The 27,805-nt window shown below is 39.3% G+C and overlaps 1 protein-coding gene across 1 annotated transcript in view; it reads left to right on the top strand.

The window, feature by feature from the left end:
- The window catches only part of GFRA1 (GDNF family receptor alpha 1), a 137,295-nt gene that overhangs the window by 86,017 nt on the left and 23,473 nt on the right, over positions 1-27,805 (top strand). The window contains exons 5-7 of the mRNA XM_004175629.6: positions 13,210-13,319; positions 18,229-18,363; positions 21,394-21,572. Coding sequence (XP_004175677.4) covers positions 13,210-13,319; positions 18,229-18,363; positions 21,394-21,572 — 424 coding nt within the window. The remainder of the gene's footprint in view (positions 1-13,209; positions 13,320-18,228; positions 18,364-21,393; positions 21,573-27,805) is intronic.

The raw sequence follows: 27,805 nt of genomic DNA, 5'->3' as shown, positions 1-27,805 counted from the left end.
AAAATATGAGTCATTAGTTTGGTCTTTTTAATAATCTGTGTCTTGAATTTGCATACTTGGGGTTTTTTCCTGGATATGCTCAGAAGACGCTGACCAGAATGATAATGATACAGACACATTATCTATTGAAATAATGCTCTCAATCCATTCATGTGCTGCAAAGATCAGAAAAGAAGGGCAGCATTTTTTTGTTAATAAAAGAAACTGGTAGGACCGTGTTTCTTGTCCTTCACAATAATTATACTCCAAATGACTGGTCAGATCATTGAGGTTCATTTTTGAAGCTCAAATAGCCATAAATTAGTTCTTAACTAATTTCAGAAGACAGTTGTCTTCTTATTTTTTTGCCTTAATTCTGCAAAAGGTACATATTGCTGTCTGCAGCTGTTTGACACTGAAAAATTTTACAGAAATATGCTTAACATACCTAAATAATTTCTTCATGTGGGCTAAGGGAAGGATAATAAGGAAATATCCAATTTACATGGGTCATCTCCTTGAAAATACAGTGAAAAATGTTTTCAGCACTGTGTGTTCAGAGAGTCATATCTTTATAAATGTGCTTTCACTGGTGTGTTCTTACCTCTTGACCAGTTTTTGGTCACCTGTCCTATCCAATCTTAATTTTGTTGCAACCACCCATTCAGCTGTGCATGAAGGATGTCTGCCTCTGCAGATATCAGAGCGCTCTGTGAGGATATGCAAACATTGTTGTCAGTGCAGAGAAGAATTCATCCAACAGAAATGTTACAACAGAAGCTCAGCTGCTTGCTGCATTTCCTGAAAACATCAGAAACTCGCCAAGGAAATAATTTTCGTGATACTCTGTTGAACACTTCTAATGATAATTTACCTTGGGAAAGGAGTCACTGTGTTTGTGCTCCTTTTCTGTGAGGCGTGTGAAAATCTGCAGGTGCTTTGCACCCGGAACCTGTTGGTAAAATTTGGCTTCTCTGTGTGGGTCGTGTGGACTGCTCCTGCAGCAAAAGCCACTGCTGACTGCAAACCCTGCACCCTCGTGCTTCAGCACTAGAGACATGTCTGTGGTGAGATGTTATAAAAGTGCAGACAGCCCTTTTTGTCCTGCTTCAGAATGGGGGAGCCCACTGTCTTCTTCTAGGAAGGAGCAATTCTCAGTTCCAGAATTGCACTGGAGGGATGTGTGGGAGGAGATGGAAGAGGGAAAAAAGAAATTTCCCCTTTTCTTCGCATTTTCTATTCCTTCTCCTTAATTTTTCTCACTTTTTTCCATTGCTTTTTTCCCCTTTCCTACCTTTTCCCCTTGCTTAGTCTCCTTTCATCTCCTCTTCCCAGATCCTCCTGCAATTATCTGACTTACACCGCCTCTCTGACAGGTTTGAATTCCATTACAGCCACTTATGGTGCCTCCTCACCTACTTCTCTGCATGTTGTGCTTTTCCTCCCTCAATATCCTGCCACGGTCCAGTGATCATCTGTAATTCAGCAAATGAGAGGGAAAACAAGAGGTGCTGCCTCCCTTTCTGAGCCTTGTAGCTGATATTGGTGACAATTCAGTTGGTCACATAAAAGCCTGAGCGCTGCCTCTCAGCCTGACTCTAGTTTTGCACTTTAAAAGGGCACTTGGTGGGTGTTTTTATGAAGGACACGGTAGCATTACACAGTTTGGGATAACAGAGCTGGGTTTGGATCCCTCTGGGGCATTTTTATCAATTTGGTACTTGGAGCACTGTAGCAGCTCCTTGAGATGATCAGTTTGCTGTGGTTATACAAAACCAGGACACCAGTGCAGTTTCTGTAATGCTGTTAAGGACATTAAGAAAAGGACACTCCTGATTTCTAGAGAAGTGCAGGGTGTGCCTGCATTGAGGGTTTGAAGACTGAGTCAGTCTCCAAAAACCTCTCCTGCCTGGCTCACCCTGCAGTAGGTGTAGATGCTTGCAGTGTAGTAGGGTGAGCCTGAGCTCCCTGCACCTGCATTCAGGAGAGTCCCTGTGTCTCTAGAATACCAAGTGGGGCAGAAAAATTGTAAATCTGCCTTTTGACCCATGCCCACAAGCTAACCTCACATAGCCTGAATTTGAAGAGTAATTTTTATACATATATGTATATACAAGCATGTAAATGTATGCATATATGTCTATATTGCTAGAGGTTTATTTATTTAAGTGGAATAAAAAACACAAAACAGGTGTTCATTCATTTTAATGAACTAATAGTGAGCCATTGTGACAGTTCAGAAAATTCAAAAAATGGGGTCTGAGGGGAGGTGGGAAAGAAGCTGGTGTATTCTGCAGGGGAAACTTGATGGTGTAGTGGAATATGTATGTGTGGAACTGCTAGCCTGGAAAAAATATTAATGGCAGTCTCTGCAAAATAAGCAAAAAACTTTCAAGAAAGGCACAGTAAAGATAGAAAATACTGAAATATTGTATTATTTTCTTCCCTTTCAGTCCTTTACATGATTCATTACTTTGATGTCTTCTGTTAGCAGAGCAAATAGACATAATATTTATTGCTCTCCCCTCCCCCTCAGAAACAAAGGTAACCTTAAATTTCTTCCATCTGAATAAAACTCAAAATGAATCAAGCAGTTCCTCCTTATAAGGTATCCATAAATCCCTTTGGAATCAGAAAAATCCAAACATCCTGCAAAACAAGACTGCTTTGTCCCTTTTGAAGTGTGCATGGATCTCATTCTGCAGTGCCCAGATCTGCTTGGCTGGCCCTCATTTATACTCTCTGGTCAGCTTAGGAGGGGCTTGCAGATTAAAAGCTTGCTGGGTGATTGACATTTCTCCAAAAGTTTCTCTCAAAAGAAGGAGACAGACAAGGATACAATAATTAGAAAAATGGCTCAGCTTTAGTTGTGCACCCAACTTTCCCTTGGCTTTGTGCTGTACCAGTGAAGAGAGCTCATGCTCCAAGGAGCAGTAACTAGACAGTATTTCATGCTGAGGTCCCCTGTCAGGCAAGCTCAAACTCTCCAGGCAGCATCCCTGCAGTCAGGTAGATCCTCTGCTGATCAGGTTAAAAATAACCTGTGGCGCTGAATATTCCGTGTTACCTGTCTGCAGGGCTGAAGAATTGGAAGTGGGAATAAAGAGGATGTCTGAGCATACAGCAATCACAAAATAAACTTGGATACCAGTGATTCAGGTGTTATTGGCTATATTTAGATACCCTGCTTCCATGTCAGTCTCTTTCTAGGAAAATGACTCAGTGAACTGAGTGAGGTACTTGTGACCATTTCAGCTCCAAAAACTTGGGGCACCTGTGATCCTTCAGGGCGTTGTTTAGGTTGGAGAAAACCATTAAGAACATCACGTCCAGCCATAAACTCAACACTGCCAAGCCCACCACTAAACCATGTCCCCAAGTGTCGCATCTGCAGGTCTGTTAACTACTTCCAGGGGTGGTGATTCCACCACTTCCCTGAGCAGCTGTTCCAATGCTTGGAAACTCATTTCATGAAGAAAATTTTCCTAATACCCAATCTAAACCTTCTCTGGCAAAACTTTAGGCCATTCTTACCCTGTCACTTGTTACTTGGAAGAAGACCTTGCTACGACCTCCTCAAGTAGTTGTAGAGAGCAATAAGGAACACTCCTCTGAGTGTTCATTTTGTCTGAAAACCATTACTTTGTTAATTTAAATGGAAAAGAAAAGCTGTTTGTATAACTTAATAAATAAGAAGACTACAGATTAGGAACATGAGCCAGGATGGGGGTTATAGCAGGACTAACGTGACCCATTTTTTTCGTTGATTTATTGGGGCAGGGGGGAGAGATTAAATTACATATTCCAATTAAGTAGTTTCACACATGTTTAGTCAAAAATACTGAGATGCAGGACAGTTAAATCTGGCATTAAACTTTAATACAGATCAAAATTTGAAGCTACTCATGTCCTTACAGTTATGCAAGCTTAATTGCTTTGCTGGATGGGGTTCCACTAGGAGTACTGCTACTGCTGAGTTTTTTGATTGTTAGTTGAGAGATTGCTGTAGAAAGGAGTTTAACATCCACTGGTTTGATGAGTACTTTCCACCCCTGATCTATTAGATGCAGTGTAGAGAAGATCTGTCATGTACACCCAGTCACATTTGGCTAACTTGCTATTTCTGGAGCAAAGAAGTGCTGTATATATCACACAATAGAATTTTCTTTAATAAATCAAAATACTTTTTTCATTTACCTCAAGCCATGTATATGCTACAGGCAAGAAGCTGCTCTGTGTTTAATGTAAATAACAGATCTATTCGATCAAGTCCATTCCCAGTGTGCTTCCTCTGACATCAGTGACTTCAGTGGATTTATTTCAGGGGTGAATTTGGCTCTTCCTATTCTGTGTAGGTAAATCTTCAGGCAGTGCTAATTAGGAGAATGTCAACTGATTTTGCCATTCCATTATGCTGGACTTTGTAAAGGTTATTTATATCATTCTGCATCAGGGCCCAGTGAGAGAATATTTCTGGTGGCAGTTCATCTGTTAAAATAGCTGCAAGAAAATGTAGGCACTGGAGCTAAAAATAAAACTTTATTTCTCAACAGAGCAAGTGACAGCCACATGCATATCTTCAAATTTTAGCATTCTCATGTTTACTGAATAGAAATTGCATTGCTTTAATTATGTTAATAATCACTACAGTGTTACTGGAGTAACTCCTCTAAGTGGAAACAAGATGTAAATGTGGCAGTGTCTGCAAAGACTTCTCAGCAGAGGTGGTGGTGGTTTCCTGTGGTTGTTTCCTATGCTTTAATGATCTGCTGGCTTTAAAACAAGTGACACAGAAGGGGTTTTCTGCTGTGTGTTTGCTGTTGATGATAGATTTTCTGTGTGAGCTGACTGTGACTCCTGTCTGAGGTTATTAATAGATGACCTTACATCAAAAGATAATGTCTGTGCTTATATTATATTTTTTCAAGCACATTCTATCAACTATTAAAGGAAGCTTTTCTATTGTAAAGCACACACGACTAAGAACTCTGATAAATTCAAGCTGTATTATTTGAATATTTAGTTCACTTTCTTTTGTTCCAGTTCAAGCATAAATCACAGTGGTTGTCCTCTCAGTTATGATCCTCCCTTTGCCAATTAGTCATTATGAAATGCTGGAGGTACATCTCAGTAACTGGTCATCATACAGCATTGCAAAGTATTTTTCAGAATGGGCAGTTCATTTCAGAAAAACCTCTATAAATGTCTGGGTGTATCACAGGCTGTCAACTCCTGGCCTCACGTTTTTTTCTCTGCTTTGTGTGTTCAAGTTTTTTTGAGAGTGGAGTCAAACAAAAAGCTCTTAATACAGCATGTCATCCTTAACTGGTAAAAAGGGTTTGTTTCGCAATCTTACACTACAAATCAGTGCTTTCTGTACTATCATTACCTACCCATATTACTTCTAAAAGCAAGTAAAAACATGCTGAATAAGATCAATGCTCTCTTGGCTTGCTGCTGCCAGAACTTCTTGACTTGCTGTTTTGTGGGGCATGAAAAAATGGATCCATATAAAAAATACTCTACTCTGCTTTTATCTTCTGTATTTCTGATTTTATATTTGTTGTCTTACTCCAAGGTCAGAGCAGTATTTAGAGTAGCCCCAGGATGGGTTTCAGCCATGCTGGCTGCCCACAGACCCTGCTCAGCTGACTGCAAGGACACCCTGAACACCTTTTCTTTCCTTGAGCCACCCCTCTGACAAGGGGACATGGAGCTGTTTCCTTCAGGAATGTCACCACACATGCCACTGAGAGATTTTCTTAGGCAAAGAGTATCCCTGCATAACCCCAGGAAACCTGATGTTCCAGTACATCTACCAACAGAAACTTTTCTGGTGAAGAGAGGACTTGTATTGGACTCTTTAGGTTATTTTCCATCTCCAAACTCCCATCAGTTTCATGCTTGAGCTAGTTATAGTCTATTATAGTTTATTCAAGTGGTTACAGGGAATATTATTGCCATGGATGTCTTTCTCAGGTACTTGGCAGCACATCCTTTCAGTGTGCACTCACATTATAGTTATTCATAAACTCTGAAGCATCCAGTGGCACGCTCAAGGACTTGCAGTGGCACTTCTTTTCCTTGGCTTGTTTTTTGAGAGTGACAGTGATTTTCTTAGGTTACCAGCCTGTAATTCAGACTATTCTGCTTGCCCAGCTAATGAAGTGGGAATAGTTGTTTCCTGAATAACATCCTGCCAGGAGACAATGAGGCTTGGGCATCTTTAAAAATGCCAGTAATTTTTATTTAGAAAATTAAACAGCATAAAGAAGATTAAACAAACAATATACAAATTCATGATAGTTGGAAAGCAGCTGGTGGATTTGTTCATGTTATTGGAGAGCTTTGGTACAGAGACAGGTAGACTAAATAGAAATCTTACCAGCATTCCCTGATAAAATCACTGGCTGACAATTCAGCCTGTCATTTTGTAGAGGGCTCTGACAGAAGTGTTTTCTTTGCAGCTGGGAAGACAGAAACACATTATGAATGCTTAAGGTTGATGCAAGGAAACAGAACCCTGCAAAACATATTTAATATAGGTTTGATTTCCTGTGGAATGTTTTCCAGATGTTCTCTCAAACAGGCCTCTAAAAAATGATGTGAGGTAATTTTTTTTTTTTGCAAACAGAAAGAGAAAATTCTGTTTTGTGTCACGCATCTGAGAATCGCTATTCTAATTCTTTATTGCATTACCTTGTGCTCAGGATTTTCACCATATTTTTCAAAATTGGTTTCATTACACAAAAGGTCAGTAGTATATAAATATTTATATAACCCAATTTCAAATAAATCATACTTGTTTAGAATCACATTTGAGCTTAGTAGTTTCCCTTAAACCCAGAGGATACCTAATATATTAAATTAGAATTACTCTCATGCATGATCTTGAGTCACTTAGAGGATTTAATTAACATTGATAAACTATGGCATTAGTGTTTTGTTAAGTTCTTTTGATTTTCTGTAGCAGATACTGTGTAAAAAAGATCTAACTGGTCTCCAGCAGATGACATGAGCAAAGGGAAAGGATAATATTGACAGAAAATGATACAGAACTTATTTTATTTTTTTTTTCACAAAGTGCAGTAAAAGAGCATGGGTGTAGGGTATTAATTTCCTAATAGAAGAATAGAAAGAATACAGAGTTTGTACTTTTCATTTTAAAATACAGATATGCATAGTTGGAAATGCTTTTCATTTTGCATGACTGAATTTCAAAGACTTAGATTTCCATTTTCTGGGGTGTTAACTGTCCAGGAGGCCCCTGGTAAACAAAAAGCCTGAATAGTGACATAAATGCTGGCAAATGTGGGGACATGGTACAGGCAGAGAGCAGGGCCGAGTGTGGGTGCTCCTCTGGAGGGAGCAGCCTTGGTGGCTTTGTGCCTGTGCCTGATGCTCTGAGCAAGAACTCCTGCTGCTGGAAACATCTCCGTGAATCTTGGGTGGTCCCCGTGTTTGTTCTTGTGTCTAGTTACCCCACAACCCAAACAGGCTGCCTCTGTGGAATTGGGCATTGTCCATATTTTTCTTCCAGATGAACAACACAGTTTTGAGAGGCAAGTTGAACCCAGAATCAAATATTTGCTTGGGTTTAGGCTGCCAGACATTTAAAGTAACAAAACAGCAGCAAAACCAGATAAAAACCCAGCTTCTTTCAGTTAGTAGCTGGTATTTGGGGCCTAAAATCCTGTAATAGTTTCTGCCAGTGTTGGAAAAGATTTGGATCAGCTCATGTGAGAGTTTAATATTCAGGTCTTGGGAGGCAAATGGTTTGCCAGCAGAAATTTACTTTTTTACCCTTCCCACTCTCCAAAAGGTACAAATGCTGAGATGGATGTCAGGATGCAGCATGGGATGGGCTCTTCCTGGGGCTCCTGAGGGCTCCAGGGACAGCAGGACAGACCCTTTTGGGCTGGGCTCATCCCACCAGCCCAGCCTGGGAGCGGGGCAGTCCCAGCCATGGGGCATCTCCCTGGGGACAGGATGGGACATCAGCCTGGGGACAGAGCTGGCTCCATGGCTGAGCAGGGCAGGAGCATCAGTGTCTCAGGGCCTGGACACTGTCATTGCTTGAGAAGGAGGGTAGCAACCAAACACAAACCAGCCTTTTTGTGGGAAAAATGTAGTGGGGTTGCTGTTTAATAAATACACGAGAAAGTGACCTCTTAAATAAAAATGTCAAAATTTGTAGTTGCTCACAGGTGCTCAACAGTGTGTTTAGCTAAGGAGGTGTAAGATTTATTAATATTACACAGCTCTGGTGTCCTTTAATGAAAAAAAGATGGGTTAAAGCTGCTTTACTACATGCAGGGAGAGTCATCTCTCATTATGCAGTTCTTGTTTCTTTTTCTTTTTTCATCCCATTGGTTGATAGAGTTGCTTGTGTGGCCTTTGCCTCATTTTCTCACTGTTTATGAAAAATAGGAGGAAATGAAATGCTCCTCCAACAATGAAGCCATGACTTTGGCCACATACCAACCCTTGCAACCAGCTCTTACCTCCCAGCAGAAGCAGCACCACTCCAGCCATAGGGGAGCTGTTTGTAGCCAGAGTAGGACACTGCAGTTGACCCCCACGAAAGGAGAACAAGTATTTTGACTTGTTGTTTTTTTCTGTAATGGTGCCGTTTATCACTATGACACACATTCATTGACTTAGTCTGGCTTTTTTCAGTGTGCAATTTATACCTCTTTTCTGTTTTGAATATTGATGCAGCGCTTCCCTTACGTGACTGCACTGCCAAATGGTGTCTAGACGCTCGGGCAGCTCTGACTAATTAGTGGAGTCACCTCAGTCTCTCAGCTCTGGCATTTACCTACTCTTTATGTTACTGCTATAAATAGGTGCCTAAACACAAGCAGCAATGCAAGGAGAGGTGGCAGTGAGCATGTCCAGACCTCACCTGACGTCCCTGAGGTGTGGCACGGGAGCATCGGTGCTCTCTGCAATCCTGACAGTGCAGGTGGTTGTAACCACTCACTTGGACATCACAACAGCCAGCAGGACACCTGAGTTCAGTGTCTTGCTTGGTTTGAACATCACCAGTGCCAAGGCAAGGCTGAGAGAGGTTTCTATCCTCAGGGCTCAGCCCTGTGTACCAACAACACAGTCAGAGAGCAAAAAAAGAAGAGAAATCACCACCTGCCATCCCAGTGAGGTGGGTACTTGTTGAGGAGGAATCTGGTTCAGAGTGTTGCTTTCTGGTAGGTCATTATTTGGACCAGATCCAAACCAAAAATTGTAAAAATTTTCTGCAGTTTCACAATTCTTACCATACTTTTAAATATTGCACCAATGCTAAAGCTGAATTTACCAGCCTTAAAGAGGGAGAACTGATAAATATCAAAGACATCAAAGAACTTTTACAGAACCTTGAGAACAAAAAGTAGTGAAAACCTAATCAATGTTGCCTATGCAACAAGTTGTGCTAATATAAAATTAAATTGCTTCAAAAATTATATGCAGATTCAATACAATACTGCTATTAAAAAAAGCTTATTTGTAAGCAAATGTGAAAGTTTTGAATTATCCAATTGAGTATTTGAAGACCCACTATCATAAGGAGAGCAAATTAACTTTGCTTCCTTTGTATTTTTAACTGTTACAAATTATTTTACTGGTACTAATACAAAGCATTAGAGAATAGCAGGTTTGGGATTTTTTCTCTCCTTTTCAGAAAGGCTGTTTGTTGTTTGAGCAGATTTTCTTTGAATTTGATGATGGGATTATTCTTACTTTTCCAGCTAGTGGTATACAAAATATTTAAAATCAGCTTTCCAAAACATCTGCTGGTTTTCTAGGGCTAAGATAGGACTAATTTAATTTGTGGGGTTTTTGCCTTTTTTTTTTCTTTTTTTCTCTTCCTGGGAGGAAGATTTCTGAGTAGTACCCCTTATTTATGCAAGGAAAAGGGAACACATCATAAATGTGGCTTTGCACAATAAGGATTTTGTGACAGAAAAATGAATGAATAGTTCCTTTTAGACGTGATCCTGCTACATGGTATGAACAATATGAAACTGCCTGTCCATTTCTCTCCAGCAGTGAGATACATCTGTGTACACTGCACATGTAAAACTGTGCACATTGAAGGTAAACGTGGCAAGGTCTGTTTGTTCTCTGGGTAACAAAACTGCTCAGTCATGGGTTAGAAACCCTCAAGTTGCCACCTACAAGTTGCCTCCTGCTGAAGGAGGCACTAATTCAACACAGTGAATATTTTTTATGGGTCTGCTAATATCAGATTGCTCTGATTCTGCATCCCTAAAAGGATTGTCTCTTTTACCCGAAGAGTTCTTAATATTCATGTGCAATACTTTAGGATTAATGGTTCTCATTAGGCTAATTTGTCTCTCTCTCTAGATAAATAGCAGTACCAGTGTTTTGGTGTTCACTGATGAGCACACTTTCATCACTGCCAGTCTACTGGAAATGTTTGGGGGTAGATCTTCAGTGAGTGTTAATCAGCAGATCTTCACTGTGAGGATTGGATTATTTTATGGCAGATGGAGGTCTCTGCTTTTATTTCTGGCCTTAACTTCATCTCCAGTGCAAATGAATCCACATAAGTATCAGGTGTAGATAACAGCTCAGGAGAGGGTGAGAGCTTGGCTTGTGTGAAGTTTGGATGACTGGCTAGGGAAGGGTTATGTGTGATAATGTCCAGTAATACTCAGACCAGAGCTATCTGAACTGTATTTGACTTAAGAAAACTTAAATGTGCAATGTTGTCACATCATTACTTTTTATGACCACAAAAATTCTTCAGAAATTCACATGGAAATCAAGGTGTATGCAAAAGAGATCAGCAGAGCTATCTTTAGCCTCCTTTAGGATTTACAACAAATAAGTTCTTTAAGCAGGTTGAGTAGTAAATGACTGGGTTTATTCCATGGTTATCAGTCCTTCAAAACATTTAGAGAAGAGGAATGTATTAAATGATCTCTGGACCAATGCACCTAATAACCTAAGGGAGAACTGGACATTCAAGAATGATGAAATGGTTGCAAGAAGTGTTTTCAGGATTATCAAGAGATGCTGATTGTATAATTCATTGCCAAAAATATTTATTTTTGGTCACATAAATAATGAAATTTAGATCTGAGGAGCTACTTTGTTTTAGAAATACAAGAATACTGTCTATACAGAAGGCTTGCCCTTTCTACCATGGCAGAGGTTTTTCATATTAGATAGATGTAATAGGCACTATTCTGTTCTAAACCTGACTTCATCCAGGTATTAGTAGAATTAGAAAAATCCTTGGAAACTGTCACCTCTCTTTGTTCCCAATTGATCCAAAAGCTGTATTTCAGCCACTATCTTAATTACTGACTGGGAGAGGAATCACTGCAGTGACAGAGGGTTTCCTTTCCCATATTTTCTTCATGGTGCTGCTATTTATCTTTTTGATACCTTGAGACCCATTTCCTCTCAGCCTGTCTCCTGATAGGTACAGTATCTATTCACCAGTTAGGTGGGGATTTTATGCGAATTTAGAAATATATGTATATTACATATACACACACACATATCTGTGTATTTATATCTATGTATGTATCAAGGTTTGCTAGAGAGGTTGACTTTTTAAAGCTAATAAAGGCAACTGGGTACAGATTTCCATCTCAAGGTTAAGTGGTTAAATAAGGCAAGGGAGGGAGTGAAAAGCTTAGGGTTGACTGTGGCTTGAAGGCAACCATGGATTTGCTGGTGTCAGTACAGTTAGCAAGAGAAGGAACTAAAATAAGGCCACGAGAAAAGCTCTCATAAATTCAGGTATAGGTTGTATGGAGTTTATTTATAGGATGCTTTCTCAAAGCCTCTGAACCTTTTGATGTTTGCCCATCGTTACTTTCAGGCCAGTTAATGATGTGTATCCAGTCCCATTCTGGGGTAGGTAAAACAATAAAGCAAACACGGATAATTAGTCTCTGGAGCATGTAAACAAATAAAGTAAATCACTTGCAAATTACTTGTTTCTGCTAACTTTTGTGGGGTTGTTGCAAAACTGAAAAAAAGCATTTATACTGCAAATCTGCATAATGCTGGAGCAGTAATGAAAATTCATAGATTATACTATTCTGATTTTAAGAGGGCTTTGCAAAGATTAAGCATCTTATCCTGAGACATTACTGTGGGTTGTCAGATGCAAAAGAACATTTTTATACCTATTTCACAGAAGAGCAGATTGGAGTAGGGAGGTGATTTTTTTTCATAGATGAAGGAGTAAATAACACTTTGTAAATAAACAAAAGTACTACTCCAAAATTAAAAGGCTAAGATGAGCAGGGGAGTGACTGTAGGACGTGTGACCTTGACCCAGCTCATCAATGCCTTGCAACTTTTACAGACCTGAATGGGAGCATTATGTGGGCTTTAAACCACAAATAACCAGAAGAGACCCTGTTAGCCCTTTTAATTTCCAACATGGCAGTGATGAGTTGATCACGATACAACTTCACTCCTGGTCTTAAAGCACCTCCTGCATGGAATCAGTGCTGTCCCCTCCTTGCCCGTGGGCTGGCTGGGGTGAGTCAAGATAACGTGGCCACTCAGCAGCAGAACTCGATGCAGAGCACACTTTCCTTTCATCTCAGCCCTGGAGTCGGTACTCTGGATTGGGATAAATGGAGGATTTACAAGAACAAACAGATCTCAGTGCTGTGGCTCTGGGGGTGAGGAGGCTGTGCCAGCTGCTCCTGCCTGCTGCCCCAGCTGCTGCCTGGCCAGGCAGAGCAGGGTGAGCCCGCTCTGGGAACGTGGGACACCACCAAAGCAGGTCCTGCTTCCAGTCCTGCAGTGAGAGTCTTGCTTGCTCTGTGAGCACAAACATACAGCTTTGTGTAATCAGTAAAACAGCAGAAACTGTGTTCTGAATAAAAGACTCCAATTAAGAGTTCAGATCCAGGCAAAATGACTCCTCATATGATAAAATCAGTCTGTCTTTTTTTCTTGGCATGAAAATGCAGAACATTTCTTTTAGTAAAGAACAGGCATTTCCCTGTTGTTCTGTTCCTTTATACTGTTTTGTTACACTTTTTTGTTCTGACTTCAAAAATAGATTCTGGAAAGAGATGTGTCTTAAAAAGAGACTCTCAATAGCTGAAATGTGTCCAATATGCATTTAAGTTAAAGACTATTAAGCCTTGTCCAAAACCAGAGAGTGTTAAAGGTAAGAATGCCTTCAGGCTTGATTTTTAAAGATATGCATTTTTCTTGCTGTTGCAGATCTCGCCTTGCAGATTTCTTCACAAACTGCCAGCCCGAGTCACGCTCCGTTAGTGGCTGTCTGAAGGAGAACTATGCTGACTGCCTGCTCGCTTACTCGGGGCTCATTGGTAAGAGGGCAGGGAAGGGTGGGGGCTTGCTCATGAGAAAAAAAACCCAAACTGCATTTGGAAGGCCTGTGTGCAATAAAAGCTGGAATATAATACTGTGTGATATGATACTAGGCCAGTTTCCCCACCTACATGGCGTAGCCCTGCTTTGCCTTGCAGAGGTTTTGGGGTAAGCTTGTACATTACTAGAAAATTAAGGATGGAAGATAAGGAGAGAAAAGTGCTTGGATTTGAAATAAATGCAAGCTTGAAAAGTAAAGCTTATTTAGAGGGTTGAATGTAGACAGGAGCGAGGAGTAGGAAGTTAACAAGTGGAAGTGCAGCTTGGTTGATATTGCAGCTGTCATCACAAGTTTGGGTAAACACCTCCAGAGAAAGGTACCTGAACCTGAGGTATGAAGCAATAGATCAATCCAGCCTTTTATCAATTCCAGCTGCTATTCTTTCCATGATATCCTTCTTTCCACTCTAAGTTGTTTCAGAGATGCCTGTCAGTGAGATGACATGAAACCAAATCTGAAATCCTCTTCCCTCCCCAATGTAGTTATTTTTGTTTGTTGTCACCTTCCTGAGTGTCAAGAGGCACAAGGATGCCTTTTTGGAAGCCAGATTCCACGTGCCACCCTCAGTATTTCATTCCTGAAAGAGAGAGATCATGTCAAGAAGCTGAATGTGTTGTAGAAATATCATAGTTGGGCAATAAATAATAAGTGAATGTCAAAACTCTGAAACAAATAAATTTGAAAGGCCACCAGATAAAATGTTTTTAAGCTTACAGCCTGCACCTGCTGCATTGCAGTAATATCCCCTTCTGTTGGGCATGAAGGTGCCAGCTGAGGCCCTGAAGCTGATCCTGCTGTTAAATAAATGTCTCTGGAGATAGGATCGAAATGAAAATATTTCTAGAATAGGTTGGGTTTGCTGAAAAATGACTGAAATCTATCCTCAGTGGCTTATTGTTACCATTCTTATTACTCCAGCAGCCAACAAGTGAGGTAAGTCCATGTGGCAATGGGTAAAATGAGATGTGATGGCTTCAAAGGATATTCTTCTACCACTGAAGAGATTAAGACAGTATGCAAAGGCTATAACAACTGAACAGTTATGACAGACTGTCATTTGACTCTGAAACAGAGAGTTGAATAGCCTTGAAATCTGATCTTTTCAATGAGATTAAGAAGTCTGGCTGCTGGCGAGGAGTAACTGGTACTAACTGATACTTCTGGGCAGGAGCTGCCGAGTTCTTGCTGGACCTAGAGAATTTTGCTGGCAGTTTTGTTGGTTTCATTTTTCAGTTTAACCCCAAAGATGACCCAGTTCCTCTCGTGTGGTGTTCTTGTGTTACTGGGGATGACCATGCTGCAAAACACTGTCACACATCAGAAATGTGGAATGGATGCCTAAGGAGTGCAAATCAAAAGGAGATCTACTTTTCAAAGGGAAAAAAACACATTTTTCTTTCTTCCTCCTATCCCCTGGAGACTTGCAAAAGAGGAGCTGAGTGGTGTTACAAGAGTTTTTGCTTCTTAATAGTAATTTTGTTAAATCAAGAAATTACCAAAATGTTTCTTGTGCTGAAAAAGTAAATTCCTTCTTCTGTTATCAATCAGATATGAAAGTGGAGTAAGGCAGAAATCAGGGGTATAATCTTTCCAATGTCTGCTTAATAGCTATAAAACACAAGAATAGACTGTGGTTGGTAAGAAGCTACTACAGATTCACTTGTTCATCAGAGCTTCATGATCTCCATTTAATTAAGATAAACTATTGTTTATTAAAATAAATATTATTTTGTTTAGCCATTTCATTAAAGGTAGCAAAAATTGCACCTCCACAGAGTTTCTTCAGGAAACTGAGGCTTCTCTATGCAAGGTACAGTGAATGTGAGTATTTCCTCAAATACAGGGATGTAAATGAGTTAACTTCACTAAAAGTAGTGGAATCCCACCTAAAATTAATGACTTTAAGTGGAAATAGAGCCAGTCACAGTTTTTGTATGAGGTGCTTTATTAATAAAATGGAGAATATTCTGTAGAAGCTGCTTTAATGTTTGCATCAGGTTGTTATGTATATAATTTTAAAGATATGTGATCTCTACAGGAAGTTGAAAAACCTCAATTCATTGCTTTAGGCTCCTTGTTGTATAGGGATAAGTTGTTTGTTTGTTTTTTTAATGAACAGAAAAATATAAAAAATAATTAATGTAAAAGGAGACTGTGGGATAGCCATGTTTGAGTCAGTGCTGAGCAAAATCCATCCAAGTTCCCTGTTATTCCCAGGAATTTTATGAGAGTTTTTGTGAATAAGCTGGAGGGAGTTGCTTTGAGCCAAAGAAACTTCCACCCCTTGTCCCTTCTCCTAGATTCACCATCCATCTCCTTATTAATTCACCCTAAATTGAGCAACCTCTGGGCTGTGTTCAGGACAACTCTGCTTTTGTCTAAAATGTGGAGGTCTCATTGCTGACTTTTGAGACCATCCCAGAGCTGTTTGATACCTAGAGCTCAGAAAAACAGGCATGTCCAATTTTACCATGGTTTCTCAGATCCCTTAGTGTCCATCAGCAGAATTTCCAAGATGCCAGCTAGTGGAGAGGGGGGGAAGGGAAATGCACACACTTTTTTGCAGAGGAAAAAGAAAATCCACCCCAGGAAACCAAGCAAATAATCTGCTTGGGTTCACATCTGCCCCCAGGTTTAAATGACAGACTGATTTTCTACTAGCTGCTCTTTCAGCCGCTCTGTTTTTGCTGGATGCACAGTTTGTGTGCTGTGTACACACTTTCCTTGTCCTGTCTTTCCTGTATTCATCAACCCTAATTGTACCTTGGTATCTGTTACACTTTTAACCCTTGTCTTAACCCATTTTAATTACCTTATTACCTCTTTGTGATAAGAAAGTCTTACCTCAGTGACCTTTTTAATTTCCTCAGTACCTTTCTGTTTTTTCAACCCTTCACTAAGCATTTGCTAATTAGAAGTTTTTTTCAGCCTACTATTTTCTTTCCATTTGCAAAATCCTCTTGATTTTCACTTTCTCACACTTTTTTTTCAGATTCTGTTGCAAGGCTGAAATAGTGTTCTGAACCACCACATGGATGAGGGAGAGACATTTTAATGTGTTTTAATTTAACAGCATTCCTCTTCTTACTTGTCCACTGTCCAGTTTTCATTAACAATGCAAATTTGCCTATTTTACTAAATTCTCTATCTCCATTTAATGAATTTTGAACCATGCTGTTTACTCATGTACCAATCTCATGTAGAATTCAAGCAATTATTAGTGCAACTATCTGTTAAAAGCTGCAGGAAGCCAAAGGTATGGTATTATAGACAAATTTAAGAACATCCCCTGCTTTTTGTGAATTTTACAATGGGACCACATTCATTTTCCCATCCATTACTGTCTTCCTCAGGCCAGCCCCTGTGCCTGTTGTCCTTTGTCTCCCACGTCACATATGAGGCAGTTTGCATGTTGATTTGTTCATTTCCCAGCACTGCCTGGTGACTGAAAGGCTATTACACATCACTCTGTGATTTGTGTTATTTCTAATGTTCCTTTTTTTAGCTTAATGTTTGATAGCCCTTTCCCGTCTGTTATTGCAGACTCTTGGACCCTGGACCTGTGGACCAAATTTTCTCTCCTTGTGTACACTTTGGGTCTCTAACATTTGTCCTTCATCTATTCCATCTTCTTAATGACTACTTTGATGTCAGTTCTGAGGAGATGTGATCACATTTCCTCACAATATATGACCTGTCCTAGGATTGCAAATTATCCAGGGAGGAACATATTCCCTGAAGCAGCTGGCAGCTGTTCAGGTCTGGAATACCATCCCCTTTTTATTTAATTTTTCCATTTTGGTCAGACAAATAAAATAAAGATTGGAACTTCTCAATCCTTAGGAAAGTTTGAAATATCTGACCTGCTGGGGTAATGCATTCAGTGACATTACTGGCTTGGGCAAGCGCTCATCATAGAACAGTTTCCTGATCCAGATGAGTGATGAACACTTGTACATCTTTTAGGACACAAAATGCCTGCTTTGCTTTCATTTCATTCTTGGTTGCCTTGAGCTGGTATATAAATGTGAGAATATTTATGCAAGTTGGAATGACCCTGTGGTTGGAAAGTTGTTGACAATTTTTTGGAAATAATCCCTTTACTGAAGAAGTAGTGAAACAGCAGGATTAATAATAATTTATTCCCTGCAAAGAATCTTCTGTACCTTTTGATGCATGCTGGTTTTTGCTCTGTTCATCACCCTAACCCACTCTGCTGGCAGGTCCCTGATGAGCACCCTGAGGTTAACACTGCTCCAAGATGTGGTAGGGCTCCTCTCAGCATGACCAGCATTCTCCTTGCTCATGCATTTCAGAAATGTTTTTCTAATCTAGCTGCAGACTCCAGGAGGAAGCACAGGTCTGGGTACCATTTCAGCCATTTATTTGCAGCTAGAATTAAAATGAGAAAAAACACATGCAGGGAAAGGAAAATCCTAAAGGATTTTGAAGTGCAGCTCTAAGGACACAGTCCACGTGTGTTTGATTTGGCAGCAAAGCCCTTCAAAGAGGAGCTCACCTTCTCCCAGCCCATCCCTCTCTCTTCCATGGTTTTCTACCTGTCAGTTCTGCTGATGCAGCTCACTGTGGGAATCCTTTTTGGAGGGAAGAAACGTGTCTTCAGTGTGTGAGTCGCATTACAGTCCCTAAAGTGATTGCATTCTGATTGCAGCGGGTGTGAAATACAGCACAGGGCTGGTGTCAGAGGCTGAGAGGAGCCAGGAGCTGCCAAATCTGCAGCTCAGCCCCGAATGCATGACTTCCCAAGGGCTGTTTGCCATCTTAGGGTGGAAGGAAGGTTCCAGTGCAAAGGTTGCTGACAGTGCTGTGCTTCTCTCTGGGGACAGGCACCGTGATGACACCAAACTACATCGACTCCAGCAGCCTCAGCGTGGCCCCGTGGTGCGACTGCAGCAACAGTGGCAATGACGAGGAGGACTGCAAGAAATTTCTGAATTTCTTCCAGGACAACATATGCCTTAGTGAGTACAAAATTAGGGTCTTTAATGTCTTCTAGATGTCTTTTAGATGTCTTTTAATGTGTTGTAGAGAGTTTTCCAGAATTCCTTAACTGCTTACGACGCATCGAGACCATCGCTTTGTATTTTGAGCGGGGCTCTGTTGTAGGTGTAAAAATCAAAAGAATGAGCAAATATGCCTGATACTGTGGTTTATGGCCAAGATTACAAACATGAGAAGCTCTTGGAAAAATAAAACAAAGCCCAAAGTTGTATGGTATTGAAATATGTTTACATCACAGGTCATATCTGGAGCCTAACAGTCAGGCAGCATCTTCACCATGGAACTGCAGCACCTGAGGGGTTTCTGTATAATTTAAGAACTTCAAATAAAAAAGACATGTAGTTTAGGATATGAAGGATTAGCCGTAAGTATAAATTGGATTGTGCTTGAAATTTACAGCCAACTTCATTTTTTTAGGATATTGGATCTCAAATGCCTGGTTTTAACACAAGCCTGGATAGTAACTATTGTAAAGATTTTGTTAAATTATTGATTTTTTTTTTTCTGTCGGACTCACTTCCAAATTAGGGACTATTATAAATTTCAGAATGGCTCAGTGGAGTCGATTTTGGCAGGTTCTCTTTTCAAATTTCCTGTCTGCCTGGAGCAGCATAATTGGATGATGTGGAGTGTGCATCAGAGTTTTAATTTCAGATAAATGAGGAGACCAAAAGAACTTGGCTTCCCTAGTCTAGCAGAACAGGAGTTGAAAGGATTTGTGATTCTCCTCTGAAATTGAATTAACTGGGTAAGCCCAGGGAGGGAGAGGGATTACTTCACCTGCAGGACAATGTTGGCATAAGATCAAAAAGGAAGATACTGGCCATACATATTTAGGCTTAAAATGGGAAAATTTTTAACCATCAGACTAAAATTAAGAAATAGGCTTCCAAAAGGAATTTTGAGGGTGAAAGTGGTTTTAAAAGTCACATTTCATCAGTTTATGTAAATAAGCAGACATTGTTGCTTTTCTCCAAAACAGTAAATGAGCTCAGTGATCCAGCCCTAGAGACTTGAGCTGATGCTAGGGCAGGGCTCAGTATTTTATAGAGGGTCTGAAAATCCCCACTGAGCTGCTCAAGAGGCAGCATTGCAGTGAAGGCACAGGGAGGTCTGTGCACAAAAACCTGAGTTGCTCTGTGATACACTATTTATTAAGCTTTGGAAGAACAAATCGATTACTCAAGATCATTTAACAAAAGAAGAAGAGAAAAGAGTTCAAACTTTACAAGGGGTAAAATTTAACAATATGCCCTCAGACCTTCTTCAAGCCTAATGGCAGTTGCCATTTATATGTATTGCAGCACCTCAGATTTTATTCATTTTTGAATGTATTAATTTCTAGAGTGTTGCAGGTTCCTTTTAGAACATAAAGACAGAGTGATTCCTTGTCCTTTCTTTTGCCATCAGTACAAAAGCATTAATGAAGATGGATCAAAGACATTGGAGGTTACTGGGAGACAAATTATATCATCCTAGCTGCAAGATTATGTCTTCTTCAAGAAGAAATTAAAAGTGTTTTTCGATTTTCTACAAAGTTTTGTCTTTCACATAAAATAGAAATTTCAAAAAAATTTTGTTTTCATTAGTGAACCTTTCATTACCTGGAGAAAATGTCATTAAAATCCTTCCCACTTCTTTTATACAACACAAGAAGTTCTTTTTCCACGGTAGGAAGAATCTAGGAATTTCTTACTAGTCTGTTTTCCCTTCAAAATGGAAAATAAACCTGTTATTTGGGGCATTTATAACAATGATCTAGTTGAAGTTGCTCATTGCAGGGGTGTTGGACTGGAAGACCTTGAAAGGTTCCTTCAACCCAGACAGTTCTGTGATTCTGTCATAGACTCAGAATACCTCAAATTGGAAGGGACTCTTAAGGATCATCAAAAATGATTGTATGAAATAACTGAAGACTAATTGTAAAGGCTGCTTGTTACTTTGAAAACTGGAAGGATTGCAGGTATTTCTATGACCATTCTTGCAACAGTGGAAACAAAGAGTTACTGTGGTTTTAGGAAATACTGCTTTTTATATTGCCTTGTTCAGGGAAACACAAGAAACCTTACCATCTCCTTTTTTCCACTGTGTCTCTATTAATGCAGCTTATTCTGGTGCTTTTTACAAGTTCTTCTCTTCGCATCTTGAACTTCTGAGAATGAATATCAGAATAAAATACATCTTTTTCAGAAGAAAATTACATGTAAATTATTTTATAAGGCAAGGAATGGCACTGAGAAGAAGTGTTATTAACTTACACATATTAGTCCCCAGTGAAATTGTTTGATTTCTTGTACAAAGAATTTGAAATAAGAAATCCCCAAATCCTTGTTGAATCCCCAAAGACCTGATTAAGAACTGTTTTTCTGTTTGTTTATAAAAAACCTCCAACCAATTTACTCTTGCTATAAACACACTCTTTAATCCTGTGAAACTGTGATAAGCTTTTTAACTTTTATATTCTGAAGTTTTAGTTTAACCATGTTTCCCTTACCCAATTATGCAGATTTTGATTGAAAATGGTAAGGAAAAGATTGCCGTAGTTAAACTATTTTGTAGCTATTGGCATATTAGTTTTACTACAACAAGATGTAGAAATAAATATTTATCCTGTTCTCTGTTTTTACTTTGCTCTGTAACTTCAGCTGCCTGAATTAGGACATGACATTCAAACTTTTTTTAAAATCTTGAAAGTAAATTTTTGAGTCTTTTGGATGGTAATAAATATGATTATGGTAAGTTCTAAAGCTTCTGTCAAGAATTACTGGAAACATTACAAATAATTATGTGACCCCAGATTTTCAGTTCGTTTCTGATAGGTTCAAAATTAAGACACATTTTTCAGCATAAAATTGAGTTTCTACAAATACACATTTAAAATGTAATAATAACAATAATAATAACAGCAATAAAAAACAACTCAGTTCTGCTTTTTGCCTTTTTTTTTTTTTTTTTAGAAATAGAAAATTGCCTGTAATTTATTTTCACAGAAAATGCAATTCAGGCCTTTGGCAATGGCACTGATGTGAATGTCTGGCAGCCAATCTTACCAGTACAGACCACTACAGCCACAACTACAACAGCTTCCAGACTTAAAAACACAGGGTCAGAGACCACCAACAACGAAATACCCTCCCACAATGATTCACCAGCATGTGCAAACCTGCAGGTAAGAGGGTTTTGTACTTCTTGTTGTGCATAAATGAAAGTTTTTCATAGATACCTGTCAAAGAGTCTCGCACTGCCTAACTAGATGCCTGCCTAAACTGGAATAGCTGTTTATTCCCATGGTGTAGTTACAAGCTGTATATGGTGTGAGCTGTCAGACACTCTTATTTTAAATCAGGAACTTGCATATCTCAAAGTGGACTTTACTGCCTTGCTGACTCAGAAACAGGGGATGGTATTTAATTTCTTATCACAGGTTTGAATATGAATGTGGCACTCTCCAAATCCTGCCAGGATATGTCAGATTAAATTAATCCCTTGAGTTCTCCTAATTCAGAGGGAGCCCTTAATGTGAGCTAGCATGTCCTGCTGCCTTCTTTCTTATGTTATTGGCATTAAACTCAAGAAGGGTTTTTGGCTAAGTAGTTCTGGATATTATAGAACATATGGTGCTGCAAGCTACACATTGAAGAAGGTGGGCAGAGATAAAACTACTTTGAATCAGGCACTCTCCTGAACTGAAGTCGAGGTCATGATGTGATTTTGGCCAATGGCTGTAGTGATTTTCTTTGACACTTAAATTAGGCCATTGATAGTGGATCACTGATTCTGGATTTAGAGGCTCGCCACTTGCTGAAGATAGTTTTTGCAGCTCTTTGAAAGATGAAGGACTTGGGCAGGAGAAGACAGCAAAATCAAGGCAGGAAGAAGGTAGTAGGAAATGTAAAATGAAAACATCCTTAGGCCAGATTGGAATCAGGCTGTAAAAATTTCTGGTGGTTTAAATACAAAATTAGGTCAAGCAGGGATAGATCAGCTTGTTCTGTTTATTTTTGTCTTTACAGAAAGAAAATTGCTATGTGACACAAATATAAGTGTCCAAGCTTTAAGGTCTCAGCTGGTATTAAGATAATTTTTTCTATATTTCTGGATTTCACTGTTAAAGCATTGATTTTTCATTTCCTATTAAAAAAAAACCACTTTTTTTTCTTTATATTAAATAGTTCCATGTCCACTGAACCAGAACTATTTTATTTCTGAGAAGTATGTTTTGCTTCTGAATTTTTCCTGTGCTGCTTCGTCTCCTTCATCCTTTTCCAGTTCCTGCATCTATTTTGCATTGAAAAATTATGTCTGCATCAACATGAGGGACATTACAGAGTCACAAAGTATAGGGGATTAATGATAGATGGTGCTGAGTTTTGGTCCTTCTGTTTTAATTCTGGTTTTCCTCATCTGTGCATTCATTACTATTTAAGCTTTTAAAGTTATTGATAAGAGAGACAGTTGAAAGCATATATTGCTATTTGCAATAGTTATTTAACCGAATAGAATATGCTGAAAGAAACACAGCCTTTAAAACCTGAAACTTGGAATATCTCACATTTGGAACAAGACCTTGACGGGATAATACTGAGTCATTTCATGTTATATTAAAAAGTTGTGTTATGGGAGAGATCACTTTTTCCTTCAGTGTTTGTACAGCCCCCTGCAGAGTAAGGCCTCCAGATGCTACCAAAGTACACATAATAAATAAAGAACTGAAGAAATGGCAAGTGATCACAAATCCCATTGGATTCACTTGAAATTGCAAATGTTCCTTAAGCCTGAATAGCTGTTCCTGTGTTTTGAAAATTACTTAAATTCTTCCTTGTCCTTCCTCCTGTTACTGTGGCATTTTGAAGTCACATCCCACATGAGTTTGGTTTAAAGCTGGGCTATGACTTCAAGTGTAAAGTGTACCCCCTGATGTACTTGGTACAAGAAATGAAGATTAGTAGGGAAAATAGGTTCCTTTAAATAAATGATCTCTGGTGTTTTGGCAGAAACTGTAGATAAATTCTGCATTAAAATGTCACTGAAGTTATGTGGACCAAGCAGTTTTTGAATATTGAAGAATATTGAAGCACAATATTCTATGCCTACCACGTCCTTCTGACAGAACTGAAGCAGAAAGAACAAAGCTCTAATATTTTAATGCATTTTTCAAAAAGTAACTTGCGAACAGAGCCAAAACAAGCCCACAATTTTTTAAAAAGAAACCTATGTTTTTTGGACAGTATGGTGCCACTTTGCATGTGAGACTTAAACCCTAATGCAAATTTATAAAAGAACTGGTATTCATATTGCACTTGGAGAAGGGTATTCATTCTAAGCCTCTCCCCCAGTGAAAATATGCCTTTGTAATATTTTCAAAACATGAACCAGTGCAGCCAAAAGCTTTTTTATATGCTTAGCATCTGAGCTGAAAGGTTTCTAAAAGGCAATATAGCCTGAACACTATAAAAAGTCAAATTACAAACATCAGTCTCAGCACAAAAGGACAATGGCAGAGGAGGGCTAAGGAAGTGGTCATTGAGATGCAACAGGGGCTGCATATTTTAGCTAGTGGGTTTAAAAATACAGAAGGAAGAAAGAGCAGGAAGTGATTGATTAGTATAAATTGCCATTGAAAGAAATACAGCAAGGGAAGAAAGAGCAGGAAGTGATTGATTAGTATAATATGCCACAGAAATGAGCAAATACCAACCTCTCGGGGCTGTAAAATACAGGGCACTAACCCAATCTGCCAGGAGCGCCACTGACTGAGCAATTCTTGATACATTTCTTTCTGACTTGTTCAGAATGGTCATAGGAAGAGCAGGAGTGCACCCATGGTTTTGTTGCTGTGCCATGTTCACCTGCACAAGCAAACCTGGGAATCAGAAAGGTGGTGAATGCTTGAAGAAAATACAAGATATTTTTTGTTTACCTGTGCTCAATATTTACTTCAAAAACCTGTTGAAGAGTTTGAATTTAAAATAATGTTTATTTTAGTGATGCTGTTTAGAAGTTGTTCTGCATTTGAACTTATCATTGCTATGAGAATTTGTGGTTCATCCTATTATGGGGTATAGTCTTATTTCAGGTTGATACAGCAAAATGTTTATTTCTGATATATGCTTACTTTATGTTTACATATGCACGGATTGTGTAAGATATTCTTTTTTTCTGTCCCTCAATTAAATCAGCATTCTATCTTCGCCAGGAAGATGCTTAATTTATTCAAGAATCCTCTAAACTCTTTACGAACCTGACTTCTAACAGAATTTGCTAAACAAAGTAAATAGTAGCTAGGTTTATACAAAATGCTAAATTTAAGTATATTTGAAGTGCTTGACATCTTGCAGAAAATCCTCAGCCCCATAAAAATAACATAAAGTATTGTGAACTGCCTTGGTTTGAGAACAAAAAGGAAGATAAATCTCAACAGTATGTTCCTTATACAGGCAGATTTTATTAAGTAATTGCCAACCCTATCTTTTTTTCTGGTGGTTTCACTCTGATGTTTTCTATTTAACTGACATATATGTTAATCCTTCATTTTCAGTCATAGCTTGCATTCAGTGTGCCAGTCAAAAAATGGTTCTGGTCTTCCAGTCTCATGTTCTACCCCCACTGCCTGAACCATCATGTTGGATTATTTGAAAGGGACAAAAGAATGAGTTTGGATGTGTACTCACACCATGTATTCTTCAAAAAAAGGCTGCCTTTGCATTTAGGAGAGATGGATGGACCTGAAGGATGATAATGAAATAAACCTCAAGTGATAGATTAGACCAGTTGTTGCTAGGTAAATAAAAAACCAGACTTCCACACTGGGTTTTCTATAATATTTTAAAGGATGTTTTTCAAAAGACAAGATGGTTAAGGACATTTAAGTAAATGTATGCATCAGAGTCTTGCTAGCTAGCTCCATACTTTGCCTTGGATGTTCAGCAATCAAAGAGAAACTAAGGTTTTTGTGCTTTTGAAGAATGTAGCAATGGACAGATATAATTGAGATACATGACCCTGTGGACTGAAGACAAGTCCAGTATGTAAATGCTGTGGTCTCAGCAGCAAAATTTAAAAAGTATGAGATAGAAATTGAAAATATCAAATATTTTGTGAGGAACATGGGAAAAGAGAAATCTGGATACTTAAATATATCAATTCTTTCTATTTGCATGTAAGATTAGCAAGTGTTTATAGCAGATGTGGGTCATGATGCAAGCTCTCTTCCACAAATTCACATAATAGTTGTGATTTAAAAAAATATTTATAATGGTGAATCCTAGGACAAAAACAGGAGAGAGGGCTCACACTACTCTGAGGAGAGCAGGACTTAAATGTGACTGAGACTGAAAATGATTCTGCTTTTTCCATGCAGATCTTCAGCACTGTGCAGGGAGCTGCTAATCTGCTGGGTTAAGTATCCTCTACAACTGCTTAATGTTGCTTCCCAGGTGCTAAATATCATTATTCGAAATCATTACGTGGTTGTTTGGAGAGGGTTAAAAGCTCCAGTGTAGCATTCTGAGGATCAGGACACAGCAGGTGTGGATCTCCACAGGCTGGTAATTGGTGGTGGGTGAACATAAGCAGGAAGCACAGGCAGTGTGTAGGTGAGGGAATGGCACAACTGCTGAGCTGGAGCACTGGGGTAGAGACAAAGCTTGGTTTATCCCCTGAGCACCATTGTTAGCTCACCCATACACCTGGCACACTCTTTCCCCCATCCCTCACACAACCCTTAAACTTTTTGTGACATATAAGCATTGATTTTTCAATGCCCTGTCTGCTCCATCCCTTGCCAAAATCCTTCTTGGACCTTTTCCTTTGGGCATTCCAGCTACACAGAAAGATACAGTCTGGGGCAAAAGATGGACAACAATATGAAACTCTCAATGCTGTGCCAGAACCAAAAGAAAAGAGAAAAAAAAACTTAATGTTTTCTATGAAAAGATTTAAACCTACCTCCTGTATTTCCAGGATTAGCTGGCATAATGGGGAGAGCCTGCTGGTACAAGTGATTTCAAGAACACTTACTGGCAGCTTTTCTGCTAAAAAAGCAATGTCTTTAATTTGCTTTAGTGGCAAGTCCCTTTTACCTAAGGAAATCTTGAGTGCTTTGTGTATACAGATTAAGATCTGACAGCCAGGGCTAACTTAAAGTTTCATCTTTAGTCTTGCACTTCTGATTTGGGGAGCAATAAATGAAATTCTGTTTTGCCACAACAGATACTGCTTTGTCCATTGATTTCATTGACACTGGTTTCAGCAAGGTTGATCCTTGTTTTCTTCAGCACGGTGCTGGAGTGGGTCCTCAGAAAGTGTGGATGTACAATTCCCTGAGGCTGTAGGCATTTACTGCATGACTCTTGCAAGATCCAGAGGAGGTGAGCGGACCATGCTGGAGACATGTTGGGGTTTTCAGTCTGTGTGGAGCTCCTGGTGTTCTCTGGCAGGAAAGCAGTCCCAGCCCAGCTGCCAGACAGGGGATCCCAGTGCCACAGGCTGGTTTGCAGGGAATGTACCCATACACCTGTGTGTGTTCATGGTATGGTTGTGTGGCTGCTCCCACCCAGAGCATGACTGAGCTTTTCACCTTCTGTGCCAAAGAGTTTCAGGACCCCACAAGATAGGTTGCTTTCAAGTTTGTTAAAATCCTGCTGAAGTTAAAGATGTGATTCATACAGCTGATCAATGTCTAAGTGCAGGCAGTCCTTTGCCTGCCTTTTGAACAGAGAGGAGCAGTGTGAGGATGTAGCCATGGATCAAACCCAATAGCTCAGACACATCATAGCACTGTCAGTGCTGCTGTGAGACATCAGCCATCAGCAGCCAGGAAAAAATTCTTTTCATTTACCAGGCTTGGTTGAACTTCTGAGTTAACATCGGGCCCCCTTATAAGATCAGTTACGATTTGTGGAGTGAAATAAAGGCTAAAACTTTGCAACAGGAAAGTAATCACATCTCTGTTGTTATCACCAGTGCTTAGCACTCAGTCACTTTGGCATGGAGATCTCTCTGTAAGACTGTACCTTACATTTAATGATCAACACTCTGATTTTTTATTACACCCAACTTGAAGTTGGTGTAATAAATGCCTGTTCCTGAAAGACAGTGACATGGTTTATGTTGCATATTAGAATTACAGTTTAAATTGTGGGGTTTTTTTGATTAGCATGCTTTTCATGAGACCAAAATATTGTGCATGTATACTGCTGAAGAGCATAATACTTCAGAATTATTTCATCAATGATAAAATATTTTATGGTTCATTAAAAAAAAAAACGTTTTAATAGTCTGAGTGTCTTTAGTGTATTATAATAATACAGCACTTTATAGCAGACTGTAAAACTCCAAACTACAGTTTTAGGGATTGGTGCAATTTTGTTTTATAGTTTAATAATTGTTCAATTGAAAATG

This window comes from Taeniopygia guttata, chromosome 6 (assembly GCF_048771995.1).
Source record: "Taeniopygia guttata chromosome 6, bTaeGut7.mat, whole genome shotgun sequence".
NCBI classification, from domain to species: domain Eukaryota; kingdom Metazoa; phylum Chordata; class Aves; order Passeriformes; family Estrildidae; genus Taeniopygia; species Taeniopygia guttata.
Note: the sequence above shows the minus strand (reverse complement) of the source record. Positions and strands in the feature narration are given on the sequence as shown.